General features: G+C 34.6%; 3 protein-coding genes and 1 non-coding gene across 4 annotated transcripts; 2 read left to right on the top strand and 2 right to left on the bottom strand.

Moving 5' to 3' along the window:
• Positions 1–3,468: 3,468 nt before the first annotated feature.
• LOC107426481 (putative pentatricopeptide repeat-containing protein At3g25060, mitochondrial) lies at positions 3,469–7,182 on the bottom strand. The gene has a single exon (XM_016036683.4). It carries the CDS (start codon positions 6,054–6,056, stop codon positions 4,251–4,253), a length of 1,806 nt encoding a protein of 601 aa, XP_015892169.3. The 5' UTR covers positions 6,057–7,182; the 3' UTR covers positions 3,469–4,250.
• Positions 7,183–9,103: 1,921 nt separating this feature from the next.
• LOC107426712 (probable methionine--tRNA ligase) lies at positions 9,104–13,784 on the top strand. The gene is made up of 15 exons (XM_016036959.4): positions 9,104–9,256; positions 9,382–9,539; positions 9,665–9,809; positions 10,170–10,323; positions 10,445–10,600; positions 10,754–10,984; positions 11,097–11,240; positions 11,756–11,846; positions 11,972–12,078; positions 12,168–12,282; positions 12,432–12,550; positions 12,654–12,719; positions 12,809–12,937; positions 13,028–13,171; positions 13,291–13,784. Exons 2-15 carry the CDS (start codon positions 9,407–9,409, stop codon positions 13,408–13,410), a joined length of 1,854 nt encoding a protein of 617 aa, XP_015892445.3. The 5' UTR covers positions 9,104–9,256; positions 9,382–9,406; the 3' UTR covers positions 13,411–13,784.
• Positions 13,785–13,909: 125 nt separating this feature from the next.
• On the bottom strand, positions 13,910–13,982 carry TRNAK-UUU (transfer RNA lysine (anticodon UUU)). Its single transcript has one exon. It is a non-coding gene; the product is annotated as a tRNA-Lys (tRNA).
• LOC107426713 (uncharacterized) lies at positions 13,930–18,904 on the top strand. Its single transcript, XM_016036960.4, has 13 exons — positions 13,930–14,257; positions 14,340–15,039; positions 15,154–15,238; positions 15,346–15,435; positions 15,662–15,735; positions 15,838–15,922; positions 16,019–16,108; positions 16,697–16,827; positions 17,216–17,297; positions 17,415–17,462; positions 18,152–18,224; positions 18,343–18,446; positions 18,559–18,904. The coding sequence occupies exons 1-13, from the start codon at positions 14,104–14,106 to the stop codon at positions 18,670–18,672; spliced, it is 1,830 nt and encodes a 609-aa protein (XP_015892446.3). The 5' UTR covers positions 13,930–14,103; the 3' UTR covers positions 18,673–18,904.
• The last annotated feature ends 245 nt before the right edge of the window (positions 18,905–19,149 follow it).

Below are 19,149 nucleotides of genomic sequence, written 5' to 3'. Positions count from 1 at the left end.
AAACTTTCTGATCAGTTAGCGTCTAAACATGAAACTTTTTGATTTGTTTTATTGGTTTGTTTTTCTTAACAAATATATATATATATATATATATATACATGTTATATTTTAAAAAAAAAAAATTAGTTGCTTAGCAATATGAAAACGAAGATATAAAATCAAATGATTTTGTACCATCCAATTTTACATGTTTTTAGCATAAATTTTTTAACATGTAACATAAATTAATAAAAAAACTAAAATATTAAATCATTTTAATCATTTTCAAATTATATCAATTATTTTTTTACTATGTATAAAAAATTTATTAAAAAAATATATAAAAATAAATAGTTTAAAAATCACTTGATTTTTTTTTTTTTAATATTTTTAAACGAAGACCCGTCAATTCTGCAGGCTCCAAGTAGGACCTCCTGTAATGGGTCTTCATCTTTTGGATTACAGACCGTTTGCAAAGTCTTTCTTTGCTATAGACATAATATTTTCAAGGATATACAATTACCATAGGGTCTTCAACTAGAAAAATTGAAAGTAATTGTATGAATGCGGTTCAAGTGTGTGAACGGGGTTTAAGTTTTATAGATAAATATATATTTGTATATATATACATAAACAAAAGACAAAAGACGTTTTGAAATTCTGTGTTAAAATAAAGAGACTCCTTTGCCAATTAGGTTTAACTAACGAATGAGTTGTTTATATATCAAATAGTAATGGGTCTATTATAATTTCAACTTGTCATCCAAAATTTAGACTTTTCTTTTTCAGATTTTTTTTTTTAATTGTAGTGGATGATTAATAGAGGACCTTCACTAAAGAAACCCACAAAAAAAAAAAAAAAGGTTTTCCTATGTTTGGTTAATTAAAATTAATGTTTTTGTTTGAAATAATAATAAAATCCTATTCATGGGAAGTATCAGACTTCTTGTGTCTTTGGGTAAAAAAAAATGCTTCTGTAATTTTGTAAAAAAAAATATATGCTCTTGCAATGTTGAAAAAAAAAATCGAAAAAAATGGAAAAAGAGAATATAAATAAGGAAATGAAATATAGCCGTATTTATGAGCAGTACTTCAACAAAAGTTTACAAAAACTTACCGAATCTGATATAGGGCATTTTACAGATCCACTTGAAAATGGAAATGATTAGTCAGATAAGGAAACAATTAATTATACAAAGCAAGGATTATCATCATTCTTAAAAGGAAAATTGATGATTACCAAACTTTTAGCGGTAATTCATGTATGCATGCTTTTGTCAATTATAATGATGAACATATTATTAGTTATCTTGCACTTAGTGCTCTTTATTTTTTTGGTAGAAATCTTGAAGTTGGTGCTCAACTACAATGCAATACAACTATTAATACTTCAACTTTAAGCATAAAGATAGCCTTTTAAAAACAAAGAGCCAGATTATTATTCCACTGAACAACCCAATTGTTAAAGAAGAAAAATTTTCAAAAAATAAAAATAAAGACCCACTTATGCATTTGTTTTATAAAAAAATTGCCAATTATGCATGGCCCTCTCACCTTTTAGCTACAAGCCTTTTAAAAGAACATTATTATTAGTTTAAATATTCTTATAACTACTAAGCCCTCCCACTTCTTAGCTACAAGCCTTTAAAAGAACATTATTATTAGTTTAAATACTCATATTATTATTAGACAATAAGGCATAATCTTTTTACCCTAAAACATCCATAGAGTGGTTTCCCATTTTTGAGATGAAAGAAATGGAAAATTAAAAAAAAAAAAAAGAAAAAGTTTACAGACAGTGCATAAAAAGGTGATCAATACTTTCATCTGTTATCTGTATCCTTAATTTATTGCACATGTTTATCATGTATTTAGTCAAAATAGAATAACTACACAGAAATCAAAGCCCAGAATAGCGGCTTTTTTTATTATTTTCATTTATTTAATATATAAAGTGATAGAAACATTTTGCAATTGAAGCTTTAACGCAGAGTGAATAGTTTTAATATTAGTTTTTGGGTTTATAAATATAATAATAATAATAATTTAAACTTTCAACTTGTCCAAAAAGAATCTACAAGTTGTGGAGTTGGTGAAGTGGAGAAAACTCCTTCCTAGGAAAAAGAACAGGGAAAAGGAAAGAATACAAGACTACCAAACTTTCTTGAAAATCAACATGCCTTCCTCTCCCATTATCATTCATGAAAGTCAATACCTGATGCTCATCCATTATTCCACAAGTCCCAGTTTCTTCCGACAGTAAATTTCTACAGATTGACCCAGCTGCATCATAGAAAACTACAATCACATATTCAAATTAATGATTTGACGCTATTGGATTGATATTTTTCCCCGAAATGAATGATCGGAAAATTCGACAGCTGTAACTAATATTGTTATTACATGTACGTGGTATGTGTATTTAACCACTGTTGTTTGTGCTCTAGTGAACAACTAATCCATTATATGTTTCTTTTTATATAGCCTGTCCTATCATCTTCATCCTTCTGTTCCTCGAGGTCTTAATTGTTTGATTCATGATCTCTACGACTAAAGTGGAGATGATGAGAGCTTAGAGAAAATTGGTACCAGCTGAAGAAATTTGAAATTGGAACCTTAAGAAAATGATAAGAAGAGGTTGCTACTGTTTGATGTTAAAGGAGGATACAAACAGAAATATTATAAGACATCCAAAATTATCAGAGGCAAAACTCAAACCCTGAGAATACAAGATCTGAGGAAATTTGAAAGGCACCCTGATAGTTCGAATCCAGGAATTATTGTTTTTATTTTATTTTTATTTTGTTGTTTTCGGTAATGTTTTTCAAACATCTGCTCTTGGAGATGATTGTTCATTCCGGTTAAAGAAAGGGACAGAAACTTATTTTGCTCGAAAATTGTCCAATTTTTCCAATGCTCATGACGTTGAATTTTCAATGAAGTCTAGCTCTGCATGTTTCACACGTTCACACCTGCTTTTCTTTCTTTACTTTTCTTGAGAGAATAATTCAATATGGGCTTTTCTTATATATATAGCAATGCAAGCACCTGTCCTGCTCGCATCTAACCAATTACATGTGTTTTCTTCAAATAATAATAGATGAGTAAAATTTTATGTGCATATACTTTAAAAGATCCAGGATGTTTTGAGCATATACAGATAGACGCTTTTTATGGTAAAGTTATATATATATTATAAAACTTTTAATCAGTTATCAATCTTAGTTTATTTATTTATTGATATTCCAGATGTACTTCTGAAAAAGGGATTCATAAACAATATGTGTTATCCAATTCATAAGGTCCATGAAAGCAGTAATTTGTTACTGAGTTTCCAAACAATGAGAGGAAGGGAAAAAGAAAATGTTAGTTTGGGTTCTGATTTTATTTTGTGCATTGCGTAAGTTTTTTGGGTAGCAGTACCCTGCATTATTACTGATCTTATGGTTTTCATGGTTACTAGGACAACGACCAAAAAAAAAAAAAAATCCTTGGAATGTGTCTCATACAATTAGAACTAACACAATCAAGCAGAAGAGAAATTCCACTGAAACCCACACATCCTGTAAACGAAAGAAGGAATGCACCATCAAATCAACTATTAGTTTGACCAACACTGGGTTGATATTCCACGATCCATAATTCCCAAAAGAAATATGTATATATATATAACATAATCTTAGCATATATATATATATATATATACATAATCTTAGCTATTAAAATAACATCAGCTTTAAGAATCTGGCCAGCGTAGAGCAACAATCACAAGGCAACACCATCTATGCTATCATCTTGGGGACTGGAAGTATAGAAGCAATATCTAGAGTTGTCAGAAATGTATAGAGGACATCCTTAAGAATGATCTGACACAGCAAACAAATCCATTACTTGAAGTAATTCTTCCACGTTACAGTCAGCGATGGGGATACCAGTTCACTGACTCCTGATGGCCTGTCATTAGCTTTATTTCCACATAACACATCATGTTCCAGGATTGAGATTTTATAATCAACTGCCTAACAATTCGAGAGACAGCAAGTGCTTGCTGTTCTGTCTATTCCAGTCTCATCTGATCTATTCTTGTAGTACTTGCTTCATGTTTCTCAGAAGTACCTCACTGCCCACAATTCTGAATTTAGTTTGGTTGCCTTATGGCAATCCCCGCACTCCTAGGGTTCTGTGTGACCAGCATTTCTATCCCCGGCAATGTGTTCAAAGGTCAAAAGCAATAGCAAGATTCTGTGACTGATTGCACAGCCATTTCTTTCTCACTCCCCTTCATAATCATGCAATGACAAACCAGTCTCTGGGGCATATTGCATAATTCTCATTTCCTGATCCAACTTATCCAATAATTCCAAGGTATCTTTATACTGACGGTGACTGTTATCTTCCATAAGAAACGAATGGAGCTTTCCATTCACTTCCACTGTACTATAGGCAGGTTCTTTCTTTATTCTTGTCTTTTTCATGATGTTTCTCACACAAGCTACTTCATTCCACTTTTTTGCCATGGCATAGAAGTTTGAAATCAAAGCATAAACTCCCATGTCATTTGGTTTTAACTCGAGTACCTTTTTGGCTGCAATTTCTCCAATTGTCACCTTTTGACAGTTGTGGCAACCTGCCAGGAGTGCAACCCAAACAGGAAGCCCTGGTTCAGTACTTATGGAACCTATTAGATCATATGCCTCTTCTACTAGTCCTGCTCGTGCCAAAAGGTCAACCATGCATGCATAATGCTTTTCACCAGGTGGGATCTTATACTTGCAAAGCATGAGATCGAACCAGTATTGACCTTCTTCTACAAGACCTGAATGACTGAATGATGAGAGAAGAGAAGCAAAAGTTGTGTGATCAGGTTTTAAGCTTATTTCTGTCATCTTGAGGAAGAGTGCCAGAGCTTCCTTTCCTTGTCCATGAATTCCATAGCTGGCAATCATTGCATTCCAAGAGATTGAGTCTTTAGTATTAATCCTAGCAAAAAGTGCACGTGCACAAGAAAGGGATCCACATTTTGAGTACATGTCAATCAGTGCAGTGCCTGTAACTTGATCCAAAACAAACCTTCTGAGAATATATCCGTGTAAAGACTTGCCCAATTTCAATGATCCAACTTGGGAAGATGCAAGAAGTGCACCCACGAGAGACAATAGATCTGGTTTATAACCACAACTTTGCATCTCTACCAACATTTCAAGAGCATTCCTTGCAAAACCATTTTGAGCATAGCCAGAAATCAAAGCACCCCAAGAAATGACATTCTTACAAGTCATTTTCCTAAAGATACGATAAGCAAGCCCCAATTTTCCAGTCTTAGCATACATATCAACAAGGCTGGTTTGAAGTATGACATCCATTGGATGATCTCTCCGAATCAAATACCCATGAACAGAAAGTCCCACTTTTGAGACCCCAAGTTTTGCACCAACCTGAACCAAGCCCAACAACACAACCCCATCAGTTTTCATTCCTTCCATTTGCATTTGCTTGTAAATTTCAAGCGCTTCAACTGGTCGTCCACTCTGCACGAACCCTGTCAACATGGATGTCCAGCAAACAACATCTTTCTTTGGCATCTTATCGAACACCACAGATGCTTCATCCATTTTCCCACACTTTGCATACAAGTTCAAAACTGATGACCCCACAAACACATCACACTCAAAGCCATTGTCTTTTGCTTTGAACCAAATTTCTTCGCCTGTTTCCAAATCTAACGTACTTGCACAAGCCTTTATTGCAACAGTAAAAGTAGAGCTATCGGGCTTCACTCCTTCCAAGATCATCTGACGATATAGTCTTATAACTTCATCTGGGTATTCTTTACGGGAGTAAGCAATGATCATAGCATTCCACACATCTACACCTCGGCGAGGCAATTTTTCGAACAACTGGTGTGCTGATACTGCATCAACAACTCGTGCATACGATGCTATAAGCTGGGCATTGGAGCTTCCATGGGTAAATAAACCAGTCAATATCACAAGGGCGTGGAGTTTAGCTAGAGTTGCTTTGTCTTTGCAGGATAAGAGGAAAGATCTGAGGCGCTTTGGCCATGGAAGCAACCGCATCAGTGAGAATAAAAAAATAAAAAAATAAAAACCGCATATATTGAATGGGTTGTTAATTGTTATATTGTTAATTTCTAAACTGAAATATTTCAGTATAAGTTTGTTTAATTTAGGAACACGAGTAAGTGTTAAAAAAAAAAAAAAAAAAATTTAATCTGACGAACCCGATCAAATCAATCTAAATTGAAATATTCAATATCTGGATGTACATCTTAAATCTAGCTAGTCTTCTGGGTCTTTTCCTTAGTTTTCATTTTAATTTAATACTTCGATCTTCTTGGGCCTCATCGGAAGAAGAAAATAGAAGAATAGAGATCAAGAGAAAATATGATATAATCAATTGTGCAATTGGGTATATGGTTAAATTCATCATTAGAAATAATTCTTCCCACTGCTTAGTAATGTTCCACTTGACCATTTTTTTATTAATTATTGGTGAATAATGTATGATGGCCCGTGTCATTAGCCTTGTAATTTCCACATAAATATTATGTTACAAAATTGATACTTTATGTTTAGCAAAATAAAAAAAAAATAAGAAGCAAGCTCCAATTGTCCAGTTTTAGCATACATATCAACAAGGATATAATCTCTCCAGATCAAATAACCATGAACTGAAAGATACTGTGACAAGACTATTAGTAAATGGCTCAAATTTGTTGCCCAAAAAAATGCCCAAAAACTCAATCTGGATGTTTAATTGCCATAAATATAATTCCTATAACAGGAAATTGTATTGGCCGAGATTGAGGAAATGTTGTTTAAGCAAACTGAATGTGGATGGCCAAGATATTGATTGCTTAATCTCTAACTCTCCGTTTCTTGAACGTTTATGTGTCGTAGATTCGCACGTTGCCCAAGATATCATAGTTTCAAAAGCTCCCAATTTGAAATACTTGGAGATACGTAGGTGCAGTACCATGCGAAGCCTCAGCATCACCTCGGCCCCAAATCTCAACCACTCGATTATATGTCACCGTCGTGATAGAGTTTATGATGGTTCCGGATCCGTTAGATTATGTGCACCGAATCTCGACGGGTTAGATTATATGGAGTAATGGGGTGTCAAAGTCCTATGGGGTTTGTGGATTCTCCGCCTCCTAATCTCTCCCACGTGTCCCTTGGCCTCAAAGGCTCAGTGCCCACTGCTGTTGGCTCACATGGGTTTTAAGTTTGGCTGTTTCCCGGAGCTACTTGGTCAATTCCCTCAAGTCAATAGACTTAGACTAGATTTGGAAAGAGAGGTTGGTATTACTGCTTAATTAATTATGTCACATCGATTTTATTTTATTTATTTTTCAATATTATGAATTTATAATAATGTGTGTTTTTAATTTAATTTTGGCTAAGCATAGGTGTTTGTGGAAAGAAATGACATAAACCTGCAATTTCATCAATTGACTAATCTTGAGCATTTGGAGATGTCAATATACTGTCCAAGTGACATGAGAAATCTTTCCTGTGGCTTTGTCCTTTGGTAAAGGCAGCTCCTTACTTGCATACTTTGTCAATCAATGTCAGTGCTCAAACTATTTATGTATATGATATAAATATGATATGCACATTATATTTGATATGCTGACTTTTGAAATCTTAAATAATAAATCTTATTTGGAATTTTTTTCTTGTTTAACTGAAATTATTTATTATTGTAATATGACTTTGTGGCAGCTCTCCTACCAAGAAAAATCAACTAAAAGGGTCAGCTTGTATGAGCCTAGACTTATCGACTTTGAGGTATTATATACTACTTTTATCTATGATGATAATTTAGATAAAATCTTTTTTTTGCTAGAAATAATTTAGATAAAATCATGTCCCTATTAGTGATTGAATTTAATTTTACTATGTATCATTTTGGTTTTGTAACAGTTGAACGACGAAGATATTCCAAACAAAGTGAAGGCCAACATATATATATATATATATATATTTTTTTTTTTTGGCTCAAAAGTGAAGGCCAACATTAGACATTTCCATAAACATCTTAAAGTTGTGGAGTTGTTTGTTTTTAATAGGTTTAGAAATCAAGTGAAGCTTATCTTGTATTTAGTTTAGATAGCTACTTTACTTGAGAAAATAATCGTTGTCGTTCGCATTCCATAGCTTTATTGGGAATATGGCATTTTGATCTGCAATCAAAATTATAGAGGTGAAATAAGTCGAGCATGTACTCATCTATTAAAAACTCAAATACGTTCTGAAATTGATGTAATTTTGATTTAATATGAACGTATTATTAACTTTGAAATTGTTTTCATTCAAATTGATACTTCTTTTTACTTTTTCAATGCATATTTACATGTATAAAGTGTTTATTCCCTTTGGGAATATTACATTGAAGTTTTCCAAGCGAATGAGAATACATGACAAAATTAATGTTCGTTATCAATAATGATGTAATAAATCGTTTTTTTTTTTTTTGCGTAAATGATATAATAAATCCATTAACTTTGATTAATGTTCCACGTGGAGGAGATAACTCGATTAACTATTTTTATGGCGTGACATTAGCCTTGTGTATATATATATATATATATATACATATATTATGTTACAAGATAGATATCTTATTATGACTGCGTGAAGTTCTTCATGGTCTAGCCTTTTAATCTTTAATAATATATTGGTACGGTTTCGCTTTAAAGTGTCTGTAGTGGTATGGCTTTTTTATTTTTATTGTTTATAAATGCGAGAATGAGAACAATTTTGATTATAAGTGGGAGGATGTTACCGTCAAACTCTTAAGTATACATTGGGAGAATAAGTGTCATGAAGAAAGCTATCCTTTATCGATAACTTAATTAACAATTATCGTTAATGATAATTTTTAAATTTTAAATTCGAGTAATTTGAATGTTAAAGATTTTTTTTTTTTCCACTTTCTTCAAAAAACAATAATAACAATTAAATAATTGTCATGAAGCCAAATTTCTTGGAGAATTATTCTCCACTCATTTAGAAATGATATCAAATATGATACCATTGGAATCATTTAGTACTGTCCCATGAATTGATTCTATTGAAGATTCCCTATAGGTCAGCTCTATTACAAGTTTGGAAAGATTGCATAGCCAATTAGACTTCATGGTTCTGTGTGATTCACTAATTTGGATGGTATTTTATACTTGATCCATGACATTGATTCTTCACTTTACTTCTCTTCACCTTCATTGCCAAGCTGCGTGAAACCTAAGTTGGTAGGTGATAATTATTCTTCTTCTTTCACTGCACTTGGTTTAGTTGAGTACCATGGTTTATGTGAATATATATATATATATATATGTATATCAATTTCTTTCATATTCTACTCATAACTTGGCAGTTTGGTCATTCCTAAGCTGTAAGAAATGGGAGATCGATCAGATGGCAGAAAAGGAGATAAAAATCCAAAAATACCCATCCCCGGCAAGAGGAACATACTCATCACCAGTGCTTTGCCTTATGTCAACAATGTTCCTCATCTTGGCACTCTCATTGGCTGTAATTTCACCTTCCTTCTTCAATTTTCTCCCCTCTCCATCTTTCAGTTCTGCTTTTGGTATCAGTTTTCATCTTTTAATTTCGTATTCATGTATTTCATGGATTCATTGCTGCAACTAATACAGGTGTTCTAAGTGCTGATGTTTTTTCTCGGTATTGTCGTCTTCGTGGGTATAATTCTATATACATTTGTGGAACTGATGAGTATGGGACGGCAACAGAGACAAAGGCCATGGAGGAAAATTGTACTCCACAGCAGATTTGTGATAAGTAAGTTGTTGGTCAAGCAAAGCAGTAGGGATAGGGATAATAGCCTTATAAGGTTTCAAATTCATGGATTATGATGCAAGTTAATGCTAATTCTGTTTAGCAGTTCCTTAAACTAATTTATTATGCTCCTTGAATCATATCTTATCAAAATATGGGGTACTTGACATTGACCAAACTTTATGTTATACCTGAAGTTTATACAATAACATAGACTTTTGTTGTCCTTTCCTTATCACTCTTAGAAATCTATGCCTGTAATTGGTTGGTTAGTGTTTATATGGGAATAAATTATATCACCAAGAATTTTCCGTTTCTGTTATTTAAAAAGGAATTTTCTATTTCTGTTCATTACTTGTGTAGATATTATGCAATTCATAAGGAGGTCTACGATTGGTTTGACATAAGTTTTGATGAATTTGGTCGCACATCAACTCCTCAACAAACTGAAATATGCCAATCCATTTTCAAGAAACTGATGGAGAGCAATTGGCTTTCTGAGAGAACCATGCAGCAGGTATTTAGTTTTCTACATGTCGTTTATCTACATTGAACACATACTTCTCTGCATATGGATACAGTTTATTACAGAGCGGTACTTTGTTGCATATGGTTCAAAACTCTGACAAGAGTTACAGCTTCATTGTGAAACATGTGAGCGTTTCTTGGCTGACCGGCTTGTGGAAGGCACCTGTCCTACACCAGATTGTAATTACGATTCTGCACGTGGTGACCAATGTGAGAAGTGTGGAAGACTGTTGAATCCTTCTGAACTTGTGGATCCTAAATGTAAGGTATGCGTGTTCTCTAAGTTACTATAGTTCCAGCATTTCAAACTTCTTCTATTTCAAGTGAGGATTTGGTTGAATAGTATTTCTGCAAATTGGAAGCAAAAATATCGACTCTCTTTTGAACATTATTTGATTTTGTGCTTAAATTTGCTTCAGGTATGTCAGAAAACTCCAGAAATTCGTGACACAAACCACTTGTTTCTTGAGCTCCCATTGTTGAAGGAAAAATTGGAAGAGTATATCAATTACATGTCAGTTGCTGGATCTTGGAGCCAAAATGCTATTCAAGCTACATATGCTTGGCTTAAAGAGGGATTAAAGCCCCGCTGTATAACAAGGGACCTTAAATGGGGTGTTCCCGTTCCACATGAAAAATTCAGGGACAAGGTTAGCAAGTACATATGTTGCTCTGTGTTTGATTTTGATCTTTGTAGCTGGCCATCCCACTTTGATTTTTCAACTAAGATTTATAATTTTCTTGCTGATCCTTGATGCTTAGGTTTTCTATGTATGGTTTGATGCACCTATTGGTTACGTGTCTATCACTTCATGTTACACAACTGATTGGGAGAAGTGGTGGAAGAACCCTGAAGATGTGGAGCTGTATCAGTTCATGGGAAAAGATAATGTGCCATTCCACACTGTATGAATTCCTTCATCCCCTGTACTCTGGATTTTCAGACTCCATATGTGTTGAATTACTGTTGTGTTTCCTTGAATTGACTATTAAAGGGTTCCACTTCATTATTTCTTTTGAATCAATGGAAATGAATCAAAGTTGGACTAAACTTCTTCTTGGTGTAGTATCACTGCCTTAGCGTAAGTTAACAACAAACTAGCTTAACTTATAGAAAGCTCGTATAGTGCAGAGACATTCCGACATTTTTCTGCTCCATCTTATGATATTGTCTTATACTATTATGTCTAATACTATAATTACACATTTAATTGAAAGAAATTTTCGTCTACCAAGTCTACCAAATACTATGACAAGATGATTAGCAGAATACGTCGCCGTGGTACTCATTTTGTAAAGATAGGAAGTAAAATGCATTTGGTTGCTCCTTTGAAAAGCACTCCTGCAATAATTAGGACCAGCATGTTCCAAAATAAATTTGGTTCTCCGGAAATATCTGGTTAACTTATTTATGATTGCAGGTTATGTTTCCATCTACACTTATTGGAACTGGAGAAAACTGGACATTGATGAAAAATATTAGTGTCACTGAATATATTAACTATGAATCAGGTATATACTAGTCATCAAGCATGGACATTTGTCAATCTGATGCTTCAGGTTGAAGCTTATTTACTTTGTTCTTTCCTTTGCTTTGCCCTTGTCGATTAAAATGTTGCTTAAACATGATGATGCAGGAAAGTTCTCCAAGAGTAAGGGTGTGGGAGTTTTCGGCAATGATGCAAAAGACACAAACATTCCTGCAGAAGTTTGGCGGTATTACTTGCTAACTAATAGGCCAGAGGTGAGTGTTTCACTGTGCCTTCTTGTACATCATAACTGTCACAGTGGCCAGCTTCTAATGGATTTATTTCTATTTGTTTCCACCGTTAGGTCTCAGACACCCTCTTTACATGGGCGGACTTGCAGGCAAAACTAAATAGTGAATTACTAAATAATTTGGGCAATTTCATTAACCGAGTATTGAGCTTCATAGCAAAACCCCAAGGTTAGCTTCTTGATGATGTCCAAATTCTGAGCTTCCTATCTAAAATAAAGTTTGCTAAAATTCTTGATTCTCATTTTTACCTAGAGACTTTGAGACAGAAAAATGATTTTACAGAGACCACCTTTTTCCATGACTGTTATTTGCTGCAGGATTAGGTTATGGATCTATCATACCCGATGCCTCAGGTGCAGAATCACATTTATTGACTAAAACATTGGCAGAAAGAATTGGTGAATATATAGACCAATACATAGAAGCAATGGAAAAGGTGATTGATTAGCAGATCCTTCACCAATGCCTTCTACTTTAACTTCTACTCTGCACAGCATTCTTCTATATAACGCGCAACTATCTACATTAATGTGATTCAGGTCAAACTAAAGCAAGCACTGAAAATTGGAATAAGCATTTCCAGTGAAGGGAATGCATATTTGCAAGTAAGATTGCAAAAGATTAGTTTTTGCAATACAAATAGATGGTTCATAGAGGTGTTGCTTATTCACTTTAATTGCTGGTGTATATGTAGGAAAGCCAGTTCTGGAAGCTTTACAAGCAAGACCAAGCTTCCTGTGCCATTGTTGTGAGAACTTCTGTAGGACTGGTCTATCTTCTTGCTTGCGTGTTAGAACCATTCATGCCTTCATTTTCTCTCAAGGCATGATATTATATCCTGAACTCTCTAAATTCTAAGGTTAACAATTGGCACAAGTTTATTTAATGTCTTCACCTTCTTATGTAATTCAAGGTATTAAGTCAGCTTGGTTTGCCTCTGGAGAAAAAACTTTCACTTCGAGATGAGAATGAGGATCTTGAAAGGTTAAGAAAACCATGGGAACTTATACCTGCTGGCCATAGGATTGGGACACCAGAGCCTATATTTAAGGAATTGGTATGCACTTCACTCTAATACCTTCAACCTTCATTCTGTTTCCTCCCCAATTTAAACTTTAAACCTTGATTGTATCCACATGAACTTAGGATTTTATGTCTTATTGTGCTGTGGCACAGGCAGATGAAGATGTAGAGTTCTTCAGGAAGAAGTTTGCTGGAAGTCAAGCTGATAGAGTGGTGAATTTAGAAGGTGAAGCAAGGAAAGCTGGTGAGAAATTGGACAAAACCAAAGTCTGATGTAATTTTTTTTTTTTTTTCCAGTATGTTGTGCCACCCTGAGTGTTAGGAATTTTTTTTTTTTTTTTTTTTTTTGGGTGAATAAAAAGAGTTGGAGTGGTAGAGGTTGGCATACCCTGCAACATGTTTATATGTCCTCTTGGTTAAAATATGTTTATAGTAATGCTTGTTCTCCTGATTAGAGGCACCTGAGTAAAGCAGATTTGCTTTTGTTACAGCGTTGTGTTCCACGTTTGATTTGAAAATTTGTTTCAAGTTGTAAGTCTGAATTTATTTATTTTTGGCCAAAAAAAGGAGAAAATGTAGGTACATTTGGCAAATGACACTGTAATTGGCATTATAAAGAGAATGAATGGCCAAGTATCGGAGAAAACACAATTGAAAAAAAATAAATAAATGAAGGGGCCCAGTAAAGCAGATTTACTTGGTTACATAACCAGCGTTGTGTTTCACGTTTTTTAATATAATTGAAAAAAAAAAAAAAAAAAAAAAAAAAAAACGCCGTCTGTGGGAATCGAACCCACGACCACACGGTTAAAAGCCGTGCGCTCTACCGGCTGAGCTAAGACGGCTGTGCGATCTCTTCCTCCAATTCATTATAGAAAGACAAGATAGCGGATGTAGGCTTCGCAACTCTCAACAATACAACATTCTTACAGAGAGCACGATCCAAGGATCTTCGGTGGTTCAACAATGGCGGAAGTTTCAGATTCCGAACCTCCAAAATCTGAAACATCTCAAGTACAAGAACCAGCATCCGATTTCGATCCCAAAACCATGCGAAAAACCAAACCTGGGTTAAAACGGCTCGTGCTGACCCTTTCAGTCCTCTTCTCCTTCGTCCTAGGTCTAATTTCCCTCTCTTTATTTCTTTCTCTCTATCTCTCTCTCTTTGCTATTTATATCTCCTTTACTGTAATTTTGTACAGGCTTCCCTTTCTTATGGAAAACAGTGGAAATCTACCGCGCACCTCTACCATTCCGCGAAGTTGAGTCCCTCTCAGCTCAGCTCGATTCTAGTCCATTGCTGTTCCCCTGCCATTTTCAAGCTATCTTCCTCGGCTTCAACTCTAAATCCTCCATCACCTCCTCCGCCATAGATGATCTTCAAGTCTCCATAATCAACCAAATGACCAAATTCACTCCACAAACCCCGCAATGCGGCACATGCAGTACCAACTACACCGTCTCCGTGGTCGTAGAATCCGACTCCCAGTGTCTCCAATCCCAGGGCAGTAAATCTTCGAGTCCATGGAAGTGCGGTTCAATGGCCGCGGTTGATTTTGACTCTGATGATGATGATGCTATTGATGATTCGTTGGAGTCGGTGTTTGGAGGCTGGTCGGAGGTCGCATCTGCTGGGAAGGTTTATACTGTGGTATGGGTGCGTAGAGATGATGAGGTGCGAGCTGTAGTTGGGAAGTACAGGCACGCCTGGATTTCCGGCAGGGTATCGGAGGCTGCGGCGGCGGCGTCGAGGATGGCGGAGATTTTTGTTAAGGTGTTTGTTAATGGTGGAAAGGAAGAAGGATTGATTCATGAGGAGTTTATGCCTGTTGGTGCTGATGGTAGGATTGTTCTTTCCTTCAATTTGCTAAATGCTGAACCACGTGATTGGATTTATGACTGGTATGAAGCTCTTTATTTGTATTCTGATTTTATATTTGTAATGTTTGAAACATTTTTGTTTCTATGAAATTATATGCAAATTCTAGTATTTTAGATGCTTGTGTGTATCTGCAGGGATTTTCAGGATGTAGATGAGAATCTGTTGTCCCCTGTCATTGAGGCATTGGAGCCAATAGCCAACATAACGGTGGAAAGTCAGGTTTATAGGCAGACTTTCTTTCTCTATATGCATCCTAATCTTTCAGTACGATTGTTGTATGGGTAATCTCATTATAATCTGTTTACATTGTTCTTTCTTGAGGATAGGTGTTATACCATACGCCGAAGTCATCGTTTTCTTACTGGGATGACAAGTTGGGTAGTTACATCTTTAGTACGAAGGATCTTCCTTTTTTCGTATGTTTCATCAACCCTTAACTTCTTTTCATTTCGTAGTTAGTTAATCGAGGGAATAATACTTGTTCCATTTGCTTTTTAGTTTATAGAATGCTTGTTGCAAAAGGTTCGGTATTTAGTAAAATTATATTTGTATATACTTTTTTATGCTTGCTTGTGCATGCATATGCTACTTCTAGTTTGAATTATTTTGGAAGTATTTTGAATGTAATATCAAGTCTTATAGGTAAATTCAAATGAGTGGCACTTGGATACTTCCATTGCAGCTGGCGGGAGGTCAAAGATATTGCATTTTGTAGTGTATATTCTTTAACTCAATCAATCTTCTAATTGCATATTTGTTGTCTTGATTAACAACTCACAATGTGAATATCCTATTTTCCCCACTCTATTTGCTGTTAGATATATACCATCATCAAAGGAGTGTCCTCTTCTCCTACGGCTTCCAGATGGAGAGATTTCCAAAACAAATGGCTTTATATCTCCTGTTAGTAGATTCATCATCTTTATACTGAGTGTTCTCTGATGATTTTTCTTGTCAGTTTTCTGATATTTTTAAATTTCAAATGATGACATGTTAAAGAAATGGGGAGGCATTATTGTTTGGAACCCAAAAGGATGTGGGAAAAATTCTGGGATTGAGCATCCATTCAGGCATACAATTTCACACCAGGTTAGATGCTTATTTTATGATTGTGTAAAGATTTATTCTCCTCTTCCTTAGAACAATCAAACCCTACATTGTGATGGGGATATATGAAAGAATACTGGTGTAAATATTACATTTAGAACATGCTTTCAATTTTGGAAGAGGTATAAGTATAACAATATTTGTATGGCATTGAACAGTCAAGTGTCTAATCTTTGGACCTACCGAAAATTCCATAAGCGACGTCGTAGTGTCAGCAAAACTACTCTCATGTTTGCCAATTCTAATGTCGAAATTTGAAATATGTTGGAGTGGACAGTTTTTTCCACTATTAGAAATAGCTAAATTACTTTGGTTTCTAGCATAGTTTGCTTCTTTTTATGGATCAAAATTTCTGTTTCTGTTTGAGACCATAGTTTATGAGCTGGAAACAAAACATAAGCCTTAACAGGTTATATTTGTTTTGACTGTATTTTGTGAACTATGAAAAATAACATATCCACTAAACAAATGTTTTTCTCATATTTGTTACAGATAGAAGTTCATGTTCTGCTATTGCAGATGGCTTCTAGTTGATTTACTCATGATTGATGCATACACGTTCTGAAACAGGATCTTCAGAAGGTTTTTGAAGTTTTCACGGGGCAGTTTCGGCAGCTTTTTGGTCTTAAATCTGATAACGTTTACATTGGTTCTTCAGGCACATCCAGCCTTTTAGCCAGTGAAAGAGGCTTCACAGTATGGTAAGATACCTATTAGAATTGAAGATAAAATACTACAGGCTGAAATATTATGAAAATGGCATCCTTGTATTTTATTTGTTTAATGAAATTTGTTAAGCATGGGGATGACTGCATTAAGCTAAAGTCTGCCAAGTTCCTTATACCATTGTAAATCAACATATCCATTTGTATGGCTCCTTCAGAATAATATCCCATTTTGTATTTATGTTCTGAAGAAAATAAGATTTAGTGAACTTCATACACATCCTTGGTCATTTGAACTCTTGTATCATGTATATATCACCTATATAATATCTTGAAGACCTCCAATTCTTGTTTTGGTATCATCAAATCAGTTAGTAGTCTTGTACCTAGTATGAGGGTGTTCTTACCGATGACTCCTCTACAGGGAATTGGATGTATTATCTCGGCAACACACATGTTCTAGTCTCCATTCATGTGCTACAACCCTTGGATCTCTCTCCAGATTGGTATGCTCTGAGTTTGTCTTGGTTAATAACTTCTGTCAATTTTAGTCATTGATGAACCAATTCTTTTGGATTTAGCCAGATTATCTGTTTCTGGGGATAATACATTTCTAAATGCAGGTTCAGTCACTGCCTAGGATGATTATCATGGATGAGATTGGAAAACAGGTGACTTGTCAAGATGAATGTTAATTTTCGACATCTGCTATTTTCAAATAACAATAAAATCAAGAAGAAAATAAAGATTTTACTGGAAATAAAATTTGAATGTGCTTAGAAAACTCATAAATAGAAACAAAATAAATGCAATTATAATAAGTTTTATTTCAATCAAGTGCCCAAACAAAAAAAAAAAAAAAAAAAAAAGTTTTATTTCAATCAATTGCGCCCCCCCCCCCCAAAAAAAAAAAAAAAAAAAAAGCACAAAAGCTTTTTCATTGATGCTTTAAAAGAATTCCTAATGTACTTACAGCTTCTGTCTCTCTTTTCTTGGCTGGAGAAATAACAACACACACCGATCATGCATCCTGTTTCTACCAGAAACACGATATTTTTTGTTTTGGGTCATATCAGGAACACATTATGCCTTATATTTGATCAAAGTTCATATCATTGACCATAGCTTTAACGCCAAAGAACTCCAATGCATAAAAGTCTGCAACCTTGTCTATATTAATTTGTCAAGATCTTTGCGGTTATATGTTTATTTGAGGATACATTTCATCTAGTCATTCGTTGAATTAAGAGTTGTGGACCATACTTTTAATCGAGTTTCAGAGCTCAGTTTCAGTACATTCATTTTGGGGCTTGTGCTCTAATCCATTTTGGATATGACTAACTGCTGTCTTCTTGAACAGGTGAAGTTCTCGTTGGATGAAGCAAAATTGGCTCAAATTAATGCCTCTCTTGGAGTTTATGATGCTTCAGCTGGTAAGTTCGAAAGCTCCTAAGGGCTTTTATTATTTCACTAGTTGCTTCAGTTGAATTATCTATTGTCAATTTCTCGTATTGCATTCAAACCCTGATAATCAGTTACTTTCTTTTTCAGTATCGTCTAGGCAAGCAAGATCTCTTGCGGAAGAAGCCTTCTTCCACCCATCTATCATGTCCGTGAGCTACTACTCATTTGAGCACTGTTTTGCTGTCTACTCGGTTAGTTGCTAAAACCCATCTTAAGTTGACGTTAGGTGTTAGCGTTCGCAATATGGTGTTAGCCTAAACAATAATAGGACATGTTTCTCATGAGCTTTTGCTATTTGCACAGCCTTTTTTTCTACCAGTTTCAATGCATGTTCTCCTGGCTGCTTTAAGGGAGTGGAGACGATACAAGCACGAAAATAGGAAGTACTTGGCATGGAAGTCTAAAGCAGTATCGTAATGGCCTCCATAAGTCACTTATCTGCAATGTTCTTTTATTTTTAGAAGTAGGTTTTTGTTGTTTTAACTTGTATCAATCAAGATTATTGTGAAATTATAATGGAAATATAGTGTAATATACTCATGATTTCACTTTCTTCCATTATAATTTGAAAGATAATACTAGAAAGATGATACTCCTGTTACATAATTCTTATATTATTTAAAAAAAAAAAAATTCATTCTTTTCCTTATAGGACTTGTTGTCTGATCTGCCATATCAAAAGCAAACAAGTCGTAAAAGATTTTAAAGTTTATTAGTTAGTTCAAAGAAATAAAGAATAAAAAGGTAACACACATGCAGTATCTTAGACTATCAAATAAAAAAAAGAAAATGCAGTACGTTAGCTGCAGCTTTGCTACGGTGCTTATCAGGTACGCACCATAGAAAAATTACATTAGACTAAAACTCGAATATGGACATCAAAATGCATTCTTC

Source organism: Ziziphus jujuba, chromosome 9, assembly GCF_031755915.1.
Source record: "Ziziphus jujuba cultivar Dongzao chromosome 9, ASM3175591v1".
NCBI lineage: Eukaryota > Viridiplantae > Streptophyta > Magnoliopsida > Rosales > Rhamnaceae > Ziziphus > Ziziphus jujuba.
Note: the sequence above shows the minus strand (reverse complement) of the source record. Positions and strands in the feature narration are given on the sequence as shown.